The sequence below is a fragment of the Peromyscus maniculatus genome, chromosome 11, assembly GCF_049852395.1.
Source record: "Peromyscus maniculatus bairdii isolate BWxNUB_F1_BW_parent chromosome 11, HU_Pman_BW_mat_3.1, whole genome shotgun sequence".
NCBI classification, from domain to species: Eukaryota; Metazoa; Chordata; class Mammalia; order Rodentia; family Cricetidae; genus Peromyscus; species Peromyscus maniculatus.
This window is the reverse complement of record NC_134862.1, coordinates 95,985,850-95,999,200: the sequence shown is the minus strand read 5'-3', so window position 1 is coordinate 95,999,200 and position 13,351 is coordinate 95,985,850. Positions and strand designations below refer to the sequence as shown.

Genomic DNA, 13,351 nt, shown 5'->3' with positions numbered 1-13,351 from the left:
GGTGTGTCTCTGTTGTAAGTTGCAAGGTTTATAGCCAGGTGATACTGATGATTACTTTTTTCCTATAGTGTGCAGAGTACCTTCCAGCATCATGAATGCTAGCCAGTAGGGGTAAAGCTTTTAGTTGGACAACAGCTTGGCTTCTCCATGTTTAATGACACAAATATTGTCTTCAACACTAAGGCCTGGCCATCAGGTTGTAGAGAACAACCAAGTAGCCTTGGCAATAGCCTGTGATGTTTAAGAGTGGTGGACCATGTGACCTTGGCCAATGACTCAACATGTAACCCATTCCTGGCACTAGAGGTTTTACTTGATGGCATACAATGTCTAGTTGGGACATTGTCTAAACCTTTACTTGAAAGAAGTTATTAGACATAATCATCTAGATTTGAAGAAGTATATTTTAAAAAAATGTTGAATGACATATTTTATGTTTTTATTTACACTAATAGATTCAGAGACGATGGCGTGCCTTTAGGATCCGGAAATATTGCTTTAATTATTATTATTTAAAGGAATACTTGAAAGCTGTTTCAGAGACCAATGATGCAATTAGGTGAGTAATATAACCACCCTTGTACTAGTGAAAGTTTACATGGACTATCAATAGACTGATTATTATCGCACTTAGGAAAGATCTTGAGACTTAGTGATATTGTGTTGATATGATATAGCTACATGATTCTATTTATCTTAAACATTTGTCCACATGTCAAAATGATCATGTATGATTGACTGTAAATTAGATTATTTATGTGTGTACTATGTGGTCCACATAAGTGTTTGCTTTCTATAAAAATATCATATAATGAGTTAGATTTATCTATAAAGTGCTTCTGCAGATGAAGTATTCAATAAACCTCCTATGTGTTTTGATAAACTTGCACATAATGAGAATTTATTTCTGAAGGAAGGAAACATCATGGAACACATTAAGGGAGCAGTCTGACAGCAGACAAGGGAACAGGACATCTTCTGTAGATAGACACCGGGTGCAGGAGTCAGCACTGTTCAGTCAGCTTTTCCAAGTGCTGTGTGGTTTCATATTGCTGTGCTTTAAAAACAGTCTCCCTCTGTGATACTCCCCACAATAGTGACATGATTACCCCTTGCCTACAGGACGTGTAAATGAGGTGGAAATGATCATTAATGATTATTCGCACCTAGAGAGTTTTTACTCGAAAATTTTGTTTCTTCTGCAATCATTATTTTGTTTTACTCTTAAATGTTTTGGACCAAGGATCACAAACAATTGTTTTTAAGATTCTTGCTCTAAGGTTTGTGTTCCTTCCTGAGGGCCTCTCTTTATACAAATTTGTGTTTTTCAGTTGGTTAAAATGTTTTAAACAGATTCCAGTGCTGGAATCCTAAAATTAGTTTCTGTAGTATTGCCAAAGACCCAGTCTTGCCTAAGTGGAGGTCCCCAAAGACTTCCAGATCTCCTTAGGCTGCTGGCAGCATCAGTGTCTCCACTCTCTCACCTGTGGGTGACAGTACCATTTTTCATATTAGCTTTTTTGGAATATTCCTGTTGGAGATGTAAGTGGTCCAATTTTTGTATGTTTTAAACAGCATTGCATTACAAAATCTGCAGGAGAATAGATGGACTTTAAATGTATAATATTAAGTGAGGCCACACAATCTCAGAAAGAAGAAAAACTACAATTCTCCCTTACAGAGGGAGCCTAGGCAATGATATATGTATGTGTGTAAGCAAATGTACATGTGGGTACAGTATAACCTGCAGAAAAGAGAACAGGGCAGGCTAAACATCAAGGGAGGAAGGACTGAACACAGGTAATGGATTTGAGTTCTTCTATTAGTGTGAGTTTCCTTTCAGTTCTTTATAAATTTGTGATTCTTGCTTTTAAGATTTTTTTTTTAATTAAAGTAACTATGGCCTAGGGAGATAGCTCAGTCAGTAAACATGCTATATAAGCTTCAAGACCAGAGTTCAGACCCCCAGAGCCCGATAAAAGCTGGGTACCATGATGAGTCTCTGTAACCCCTGCCCTGGAGAAGGAGATGGAGGCAAGCAGACCTCTGGACTTCCTGGCCGTCTGGTCTAGCCAACAGTGAGTCGTCCCAGGTTCACTATGAGGTGGTGTGTCAGAAAATCCGGTGGAGAGCAAGCAATCAGGGAAGAAATTGGATGTTCACTGACTTCTATAGGCATGTGTACACACAGACACATCTGAAGACATGTGTGTGCAACACACATGGATACGTACATTTAAAGTAGTTTGGCCACTGCTTCTTTCTAATTATAGTACTACCTGGTAAGTATTTCTGGATTCCTGGTAGTTGGTTTCTCCACCGAAGCAATGAGTCAGATCAAGCCAAATTGAAAAGACCAGGTTTAATGAGCAAAGCGCCCCGGGTGACTCTCAAGCCCTCCCCGACCCAGAAGTCAAGCGGGCTTTCTGAGAGGGGACAGAGTTTAGAGAGGAAGGTGGGGCTGAAGCAGAGCTTCCAACTGAACACTACCCATATTCTACATGCTTTATATAGTGTGATGCCATTTTTAATTTCTTCTTTGGAATTTATTTTTCAATGTCTAATATTTCTCTTAAATTTACTAAATATTACAGTCAAAATGTATTTGACATGAATATTGCTTTAGGTAGTTTATTGTTTTTCAATTTACGTAGATTATTTTCTTTTATATGCTCTTGAAAGGCAAGTAAATGGATTTTGGTTTTCCATCTGTGCTAGGTTGTATTTTAATTGCACAGCAAAACAATTACATTTGATATCTTAACTATTGTATTTGCTCATCTTGTTTAATGTTTCTGATTTTTTATTTCCTTTAATATATAAGCTATTTTTGCTTATCTGAAGTTTTCTTTAGATTTTATAAATTTTTCACATAAGACTCCTTTCTACTCTTTGGGTTGCCATTTTTTAAAGCATTTATTTTATTTTTTATTTCTCTCTCTCTCCCCCCCCTCCTTCCTTCCTTCCTTCCCTCTGTGTGTGTGTGTGTGTGTGTGTACATACACACAGAGTCTGGGTACCTGCAGAGGCCAGAAGTGTCAGGTCTCTTGAGCTAGAGTGACAGACAGTTATGAGCTGCTAATATGGGTACTGGGAATTGAACGAAGTTCTTCAAGAGTTCCAAGCACTCTTTACCCCTGGGCCATCTTTCCATCTCCAGTTTGTCTTGTTTTAAACACAGAATCGGGACTCTCCTTACTTAGGGCAGTTAGGCTTTCCCGAGAAGCTCCTGATGCCATCTCCCCTTTGGTTTTGTGTTGTGACATCAACCTGAGGAAAGTATCATCATTGCTGCCTGCAGGGTCTCTGTAACCTTGGAGACTAACATAATATGAGCTGGCTAAGTTCCTAACACAGGTGGGTAAGGAAACTGCAGTGTATTTTCAAGTTTATCAGCTAGAGGCGGTTTTGAGAATATCATTTTTTGTTTTGTTTTTAATCTTAACCGTTACCAATTCCATTCAATAAACATTTTTGATGACTTTACAGGGCCAGTAGTAGCTGAGATGTTGGCATAGAATATTTAAGTAAGAAACCCTTGTTAGCCTTAATGTACACATACCTCATTGGAAGATATCACAAAAATATGTAGAAACAAAAGCAGAAAGCATTCGTATTTTCTGTGCCCAAAAAATATACTAAATTCTTAGAATTATTGCAGATTTTTATAGCACAGTGTTCTCGAAATCTGACTTTCTGAGATGACTCTGTCTTCTTGTGGCCCTCCTCAGTGCCTCCTTGTTCTGAAGTAGTTTTCCTAACTGCCTCAGTCTGATGGTGTCCCTTAACTAATTGATTCCTCTCGGCACCATGTGCCTTTCTTTGCTACCTTTCACCTTGTTCACTACTTGTTCTTCCTCCTACCTCCAAGACATGAGTGACTTCATTTCCTAGGAAACTGGAGAGGGGAAACCATTGTGACATTTGGATTCCTTTAGTTACACTTTTAGTTAAGTATTGGTGATAGAGAAATTCTAAATCTCTCCTTACCACACCTAGTTCAGTGTTAAAATTTATGTATACTAAGAAAGAATGAAACAAAGACCAGGGTATATACTCATGCAGCTTTAGTTGTGAGGCAGGTTACCCTAATTGAAAGTGAACTCTCTTCCTGGGATGTGAATTGCTCAGGAGCCCAGATGTCTGAGGGTGGCCCAATCACATTCTCAGATGAAATTTCCTGAGGAAATTCTAATCCTCAGAGTCTCTATTACAGTAATGGATTGGTGGGGTAAAATGATGATGACAGATTCATGTCTACACTATTAACATAATACAGACAATAATTAACGTATTTCCCCATAGCTCTTTGTTCTGTAAGACACGCTGGTTACTGCTTCTCACGATTTCTCTTTCTTGCTCCCCGCTACACACACCGTTTCTTATTATCCTTGCTTTGTTCATTGTCCCACATTTCCTCCTATTTCCAGGTTCCTCTTTCATCCCCAACATTCCAGCTTAGCTAACTCTCAAGTTCCACTTAGACTCTTCACATAAAGTTCCACTTGGGCTCTTCACATAAATACTTTATTCTTGCAGAAGCATCTCCATGCATCATTGTCCTGATTTTCCTTAGCTAAACGGCCCTTAACATGTTTTCCTAAATCAAAGCATATTAAACTCAAGTGATATTACATCATCGACATTAATCCTCATCTTATTTTTGTACTTTGAGTATTATTCCATACTTAAGGAATGTCCTTCTAATATGTAATGGCTGTTTGGTATTATGTTATAATTCATAACTTTTCAATAGACCCTCTGTGATAGATATAATTTTTCTACTATTGTAAAGATAGAGCTACAGAAAGCATTCTTGTTTATGTCTTGGTTTTTCTTAGTTCTTTTTTCTTGGGTAGAAACAGTAGGGTGTCTGGTTATCAGGTTCTTCAAAAACTTTTATAAGAAATGTGACTGATCGAATGTTAATAATATATCTGATTACATATATATACATACACAAAATCTGTACTATATAGAGTTTGTGATTAAATGAACCTCTTATTTAGCCTTCATTTAATTTTTTAATATTTGAGTAAACTGGTAAAACATCATCTGCTAAAAAGGAGCGTTTATTTATTTATTTTTGTAAATGAGAACTTCTTTTACATCATTATAACATCTTGTTTATTGAGAGACAGAGATGCGGGAGAGGGGTGAGTATAGGGGAATACACACATGCCATGATGGTGATATGCAGGGCAGTCAGAGGACATCCTTGTGCAGTGCACATGTGCCATGATGGTGATATGCGGGGCAGTCAGAGGACATCCTTGTGGAGTCAGTTTTCTCTCTGCAATCTTAATGGTTCTGGGTGTTGAACTTGGGTCATTCAGCTTGTGTGGCAGTTGCCTTTATATGCTGAACAGTCTTGCTAGCCCATAAAGATAACTTCTTGAATTTCCATTTTTAACTATAATTGGTGTATAGAAATGTTATCTGTGGAGCTGGGGAGATGGCTCAGTGGGTAAAAGTGCTCACTGTTCATCGGGCAGCCTGAGTGCCATCTCTGGAAGCTACATAAAGGGAGGAGAGAAGGAACTCCACATACTTATCCTATGGCATATGTGTCATACACATATACATGCGCGCGCATGCGCGCACGCACACACACACACAAACTCTCTCTCTCTCTCTCTCTCTCTCTCTCTCTCTCTCTCTCTCACACACACACACACACACACACACACACACACACACACTCAATAAATAAAATTTATATAAAAAGGTTTGGGTTTGCTTTAATATTGTATCCGATGCCCTGCTAAAATCTTAATGAATTTGCTAATCTATTGATTTGGGCACTTCATATATAAATTGTATGCTATTTAAAAATATTCAAGTAGTTTTTCTTCTTCCAACCTTATTCTTTCTATGTCTCATGGCATTAGGTAGAGCCTTCACTGAATGCTGTCTAGGGAGGGTGGGCATATCACAGTGTTTGAAAGGGAAAACATGGTATTTTATGAAAACAAACAGTAATTTCTGAAATTTGTTAGTTTTTAGATGCAGAAACTTCATGAATTTAATAAACATTTCAGATAACCTGCATGTACTTTGGATATTTTTCAACTATCTTTCCTGCATTTATTATGATTGTTAGTTTTCCTTTTATTTAAAATAGCTAATTTTAAGTCACATTTACAATCTAAGCATACTGAATATGTTGCCTCTATACTAATTGAGGCATGAGGAAATCTGTCCCCACATTGGTCAGCGTTGCAGACTGTTAGTTCTACAGATGTTTGCTCTGCAGTTGTTTAGTTCTTTGCTCAGTCCTTAAAATATTAAAGGTTGTGTTTAATTTTAATGAATAATCGTCATCTTCATTTATTTTCTGTAATGATGCTCTGTGTTCTATATGATTTTGTATTAGCCAAACAACATTCCTTTTAAAACAATTTGTCTCATATTATTTTATAACCTTTTATTCTATACTTTTCTGTATTGCTATATTTTAAATATATCTCTTATATAAAGCATATGTATAGGATTTTTTGTTTATTTGTTTGAGACAAGGTCTCTCTACATATACCCAGTTGTTGTTGATCTTACTTATGTAGACCATGCTGTCCTCAGACTCACTGAGATTCAGCTGCTTCTGCCTCCTGAGTTCTTTGTGTTAATTAATTAATAACAGGTTAATTAATAATGTGTGTTGTCACACCCAACACTAATTAGGATCTTTTTATTTATATTTTAAGTTTGCATCTTTGCAAATATCTTTATTTCATTATCTATTGGTTTTTTGAGACAAGGTCTTGCTATGCAGCTGAGGTTGGCCTCTAACTCATAGCGGCTTTCAGCTCAGTCTTCCCAGTGCTTGGATCAGAAGCCTGCACCACCACACCCTTAGTAAGGACTTTTATAATAAACTTCAGTTGCCTGAGCTCCATCAACAACAAGATTGTATTCATTTATATTATATTACCCAAACTGAAAATTGGTAGCTATCACTTGCTGATGCAGTCCTTCACAGTAAGATTTTTACAATGTGCTGTTAAGTCGTGGTGAGCTAAACATGACTTCATGCCAACCCTCAATGTATGTTTCATCAACTTCCTCCTTGCTATCTTTCTTAGTGATTTTTATTTGTTGTTCTTTTATATTCCTTTCTTTCTGTGGTTTCTCCTCCTTTCTTATCTTTTGTATTGATTTCATTTTTATTCCATGTCTTTCCACTCCATAGACTTAGGAAATAAGCCTTCTACTTTCATTCCTTATGTGATTAACTTTGAAATTTCATCTTTAACAAACTCTAAAGTTAATCAATACTCCTCTTTCAAATAACGCAAACATTATTGGAAGGGACTGGAGAATGTTTTAATTTTCATGCCCTTATAGTTCAATATTTCAGTCCTGTCTCTTATAACGCTATAAATTAGGCATTGTTTTTCCTGCTTTATATGAAACTGCCAGTTCTTTGATCCCTTCTTACACCCTATCTCATTACTGGGATTATTCCTTTCTCCCCGAAACATTATCTTTATACATCATTAGACAAGATAAAATATGATATCATTAAATTTTCAAATGAAATTATAGTTTCATTTGAACTCTGGGGGCTACTTTTAGCATACTTGTTTCTAATTCAACACTTATTTTTCTGAGCACTTTGAATATATGATTTCCCTGTTTTTTGTTTCATTTCACTTATTCTTCATTGGTACCTAATTGCCCTTCTCTCTGTCTCTGCATATGTATGTGCATGGTCTATCTGTCTTAGAATGGAAATTGTCTACTGACTTTTCTTTATGTGAAACTATACTTCCAATATTTACACAGGCATAAACTTCACACATTTTTCAATATATTTATTTTCACTTCAACTCTTCCTTTTCTCCATTCAGAATCTACCCTCCCTCAAAGCCCTCCAGTGCAACCAAGTTGATAGCATTTTTCTTTGTTATTTGTGTGTGTGTGTGTGTGTGTGTGTGTGTGTGTGTGTGTGTGTGTGTGTATGTTTGCGCACACATATACACATCTGCTCGGTCTTTTTTTTGTTGGTGGTATGTATATGGTTTCAACATGTACCCTGCTATTCCCCTCTTAACGCCCTCCTCCACATGGTCCCTTCATACTCCCTCAGTTCAAAGGTTACTCCTTGTTATATACTCACATTTGAAAATTTGGAGATTAGAACCAAATTTTCTGTGGGAACACATGAGAAAACGTGAGGCAGCTGTATTTCTGGGTTTGAGTTACCTCACTTAATCTGTCCTAGGTCGTTTATCTGCAAATTTCATGATTTCTTTCTTTTTATTTCTGCTGAATAGTATCCCATTGTGTATATGTGTCACATTGTCATTATCCTTTCATCACTTGAGGGACATTTAGATTGTTTCCATTTCCCAGCTATTGCAAATAGGGCAATAGTGAACATTGCTAAGCAAATCTCTGTGTAGGAGAATGTTCAGTCCTTTGGGTATAGGCCAAGGAGTAGTGTAGTAGTACATATGATAGTATAGTATATATAGAAGATTGACTGTGGGATTTTTGAGAGTTCTCTGCACTGATTTCCATAGTGGCTGCAACAGTCTGCAATCTACCACCAGTAAGTAGGGGCTCCCCTTCCCCCATAACTTTGCCAGCATTGTTGTCCATTGTTTTCTTAGCAGTTCTGACTGGGGTGAGATGAAATCTCAAAGTTGTTTTGATTTACATTTCCCTAATTGCTAACATTGATGAACACTTTTTGAGATATTTCTTAGTCCTTTTTAATTCTCTATTGAACATTCTCTGTTTAATTTTGTCAGTTCGTTTCTTTGACTGTTTTTTGAGTTCTTTGTATATTTGGGATATTAATCCTTTGTCACATGTATAGCCGACAAAGATTCTGTCCCATTCTGTGGGTATCTTCTTTACGTGGTTGTTTTCTTACATCTGCAGAAGCTTGGTTGCTTGTCTTAAGTCCTGGAAAAGAGTCATGTTCATGAAATCGTTCTCATTGCCCATGTTTTCTTCTAATAGCTTTAGTGCTTCAGCTTGCAAATTGAGGGTTTTGATCCATTTGGATCTAATTTTGTACAGGGTGAGAAATATTGGTCTAGTTTATTCTTCTCCCTGTGGACATCCATTTTCCCCAGCACCATTTATTAAAGATGCTGTCTTTTCTCCAGTGTATTTTTTGTTTTTGCTTCTGTGTCAAATGTCAGGTGGCTGTAGGTACAAGTACTCATATTTGGGTCTCCATTTTATCTCATTGGTCTACATGTCTGTTTTTGTACCATATTGTTTCTATTACTATAGTTCTATACTATATCTTGAAATCTGAAATGGCAATAACTCTATTAGTATTTTCTTTGTTTGTTGTTTGTTTATCTCAGTATTGCTTTAGCTATACAGAGTTTTTTCTGGTTCCATATGAATTGTAGGGTTTTTTTTTTCTATTTCTGTGATGAACATTTTAGATGTTTTTTATTGGGATTGCATTTAATATTTAAATTGCTTTTGGTATAATGGTCATTTTCACAACATTAATTCTACAAATCCATGAATTTAGGGTGTCTTGCCATTGTCTTGTGTCTTTCTCAATCTCTTTCTTTAGAGATTTCAAGTTCTCATTATGGTAGTCCTTCATCTTCTTAGGCTTATTTCACAATATTTTGCTTACAGTTGTAAATGGGAGTGTTTCCATGATCTGTTTCTCAGTGTGTTTATTGTTGGTTTATAGGTAGGCTACTGATCTTTGTAAGTTAATTTTTTTTTATCCTGCTACTTTGATGAAATTGTTGTTTCTAGAAATTTTCTAGTGGAAATACTTTGGGATTTCCTATGTAGAATAACATGTCATCTACAAATGGGACAATTTAACTTCTTTTTCTATTTGTTTTCTTTTAATTTCCCTCTCTTGCAGTATTGCTTCAGCTAGTGTTACCAGCACTGTATTGAAAAGGAGTAGGGACAATGGATAGTCGTGTCTCTGCCCTGATTTCAATGGGATTACTTTGAAAGTCTCTCCATTTATGGTAATTCTGGCTATGGGTTTGTCATATACAGATTTCCTTATGCTGGGGTATGTTACTTCCAGTCCAACTCTCTCTAGGACTTTTATTGCATAAGGATGTTGGATTTTGTCAAATGCATTTTATGAATCTATTGAGATAATCTTTTAATTTTTTTATCCTTAAGTCCATTTATATTATTTATGATATTTTCATTGTATTTACTGACTGTTGAACCATCCCTTCATTTTGGGAGAAAGTCAACTTGATTGTGGTGAGCGATCTTATTGATATATGCCTATGTTCAGTTTGCTAGTGTTTTATTGAGGATTTTTGCATCTATGTTGATGGAGTATAGGTTTTTAAATTTCCTTGTAAACAACAGATAGATGGATTTTGTTTTTAAATCTATTCAGATAGCTTATGTCTTTTGATGGGAAAGTTGAGGACATCAACATTTAGAGTTATTATTGAAATGTATGTGTAGATTCCAGTTGTGTGTGTGTGTGTGTGTGTGTGTGTGTGTGTGCGTGCGCGTGTGCGCTTCCTGGTTTGTGTTCTTACTTGTGTTTTGTATTTCATTCAATTATAACTTTGTTTGCTTTCTTTCTAGAGTCTTGTATCTGTGCTGCTTTTCTTCAGCTTGAAGGATTTCTTCCAGTGTTCTGTTCAGTGTTTTTGTTTTTGTTTTTTGTTTTTTGTTTTTTTTTTGGTTTGTTGGATATGAATTTTTTCTGGATGTTTGTGTATCATCAAACCTTTTTCATTCTCCTTCAAGTCTGGCAGATAGTTTTCTCAGGTACAATGGTCAAGGTTGGCAGGTGTGGTCTGTTAGAACCTGGAGCACATTGTTGCAGGCTTTTCTGGCTTTCAGAGAGTCCACTAAGGCATCTGCTGTTGTGCTGAGGCTTTTCCTTAATGTGTGACTTGTGCCTTCAGCATGCTTTCTTTGTTCTGTATGGTTAGTGTTCTAACTCTGCTATGCTGGGTGGAGTTTATTTTCTGGACTTGTTTAGTCGGGGCTTCTGTGTGCTGACTGTAAGTATATAGTTATGACTTTCTAGTTTGGGGGATGTTTTCCTCTCCTTAGATTCTTCTCCCTCACCTGTGCCTGTAATTAGAAGATTGGATCTTTTGGTAGTGTCACACATGACCTGGCATATTCATTTTCTGTGTTTTAATTTTATTCATGTTCTTTGCTTGTTAAACTTAGATCCTCTGCTTTAGAATTGTTTCAGTGCTGGTTCTCTCAAGAGGCTTAGTCAGGCTGACAGCTGGAGCTGCTGTCTAGGTGAAAACTACAGTTAAAGACAAGCTCCATTTATACCCTATTTACAGGAGGTCCAGAAGTCTTTTGGTGTTAGCCAATGATGCCCCTTAGTTTCTTGTTGCATAGGCCTCTGCAAAGCAGTTTATAATGTGGAAATTTTCTGCCTCTCAGCAAGAAAGCAAGAGATCAAGACAGCATCCAGTATGGAAGCCACATCTATAACCTCATACCCAAAGCAGCACATCATCACTTCATTGTATCCAATGAAACAAAAAAATATGGTCCATCCCATAATCAAAGGAAGGGAATGACACAAAGAACTGAATTCCAGAATGTCATAACTGGAGGCAATCTTGGACTAATCCCACACTCAACAATTTACATAGAGCATTCAATTGAGCTATTGATTTTAACCAGTTTGCCTAGTGTGAAAGTTACTTTTTATACTTACTTAAGACAATATTTTAATGGCATTGTTATTATTAGATTTCAAATTTTAGTATTATCTGAAAGCAATTATGATTTATGCTAATTACTTATGCCAGTAATTATTAAAATTTATGTCTGGTTTTGTGAAGAGTATATGAAAAATCTAATATAGTCCTTTGTCTTCAGGCAATATTATATCATTCAGAAAAAAAGGTAGTAAATTATTTTATATCAGAATATGCCTTGATTTTGAATTGTGTAGGACAACAAATATCACTGGGTTTAACATTACTCTTTTTGTAAAAGAATAGTTGATATATTCTACAGTTAATAATAAAAATATGTAATAAATATGTAAGGATACATTTTCTTAAACAAGAGTGGAAACATTACGAAGATAAATGGCACTGATTAATTTGAGGCTGAGCTTGTTCTTGGTATACATGCTCCTTTGTAACCTCTAGCCCAAGATGTAAAAACTGCCCCAGGTTATGAATAATAAAATTATATGATGAAATTTAAAATTGGTATTAATAAAACATTATTAGCTTAGAGTACAGAAAACTGGCTGTTTTTAGGTCTTTTGACAGAAATTTGAGGTTAAAATAATGTACTCTTCTAAGTTGAATGCAAGAATGGAATTACTGGGTGTTAATATCTTATAGTAGTATCTTTACTTTGAATGACAATTGGTCAGTCATCAAAACAAATTAGTTTCTCAGCATATTAATTTTGTATGGTGTGATTTAGAGTGAAAGAATTTTTATAGATGATATTAGACTTTATATTTTCATATATCAGGAAAGTTTTTAAAGACATATTTTGTTTTTATTATACTAGCTTTATTAATATAAAATTTTCATACACCCATTTTAAGATTACTGTTCTGTAATCTATTCACATAGTCACAGTTCTGCAACATCATTACAGTCAATTTAAAGCATTTTCATCACCTTGTATAAAACTATATAACAGTCACATTCCATTCCTTACCCTTCAGCTTTACACAACCATGAGTTTGCTTTCTGTCTCTGTGGAATTGCCAATCTAGACGTTTTATATCAATTGAACATTGTAAAAATGAGGCTTTGTAATATCCTTTAGTGTGCTGTGTTCTCTTTCATCCATGTCCTTTACATGGATAAGCTGTAACATTTTACTCATTAATCTGATGATAGACTTTTCAATTGTTCCTACCTTTTTGGTTATTAATGAATAATAGTGTGATGACTTTATGTATAAGTTTTTATGTAGACATGTGGTTTTGTTTCTGTTAGATACATCATCAAAGCTTGAAGCTGATAGTAAAGAACATAAAATTAAACACTATCTCCCTAAATATCAGTACAAATTTCTTTTTTAAATCCATGTGTATGAGTGTTTAGCCTACATTTATGTCTGTGCACCATGTTGTGCATGCAATGTCCATGGAGACCAGAAGATGTTCAATCCTCTGGAGCTGAAATTCCAGATGATTGTGAGCCACCATATGGGTGCTGAGAACTGAGCCTGGCTCCATTGCAAGAACGGCTAGTGCTCTTAACCCCTGAACCATCTCTCCAGCTCCACCAGTAGGAATTTTAGGGGCTTGGTGATCATGAAGAGTGGCCAGATTGGAAAAGAGAACCCTAAAGGGAAGCTTGATGTCTCTGCATATATTTTAAAAGCCATTAGTTACCAAAAAAAAAAAAAAGACCAAGGGAAAAAC

General features: G+C 35.9%; 1 protein-coding gene across 1 annotated transcript in view; it reads left to right on the top strand.

Annotated features, from left to right (window-relative positions):
- Spata17 (spermatogenesis associated 17) overlaps positions 1-13,351 on the top strand; it is a 177,154-nt gene that overhangs the window by 52,822 nt on the left and 110,981 nt on the right. The window contains 1 exon segment of the mRNA XM_042258816.2: positions 456-559. Within this exon segment, the coding sequence (XP_042114750.2) occupies positions 456-559 (104 nt within the window).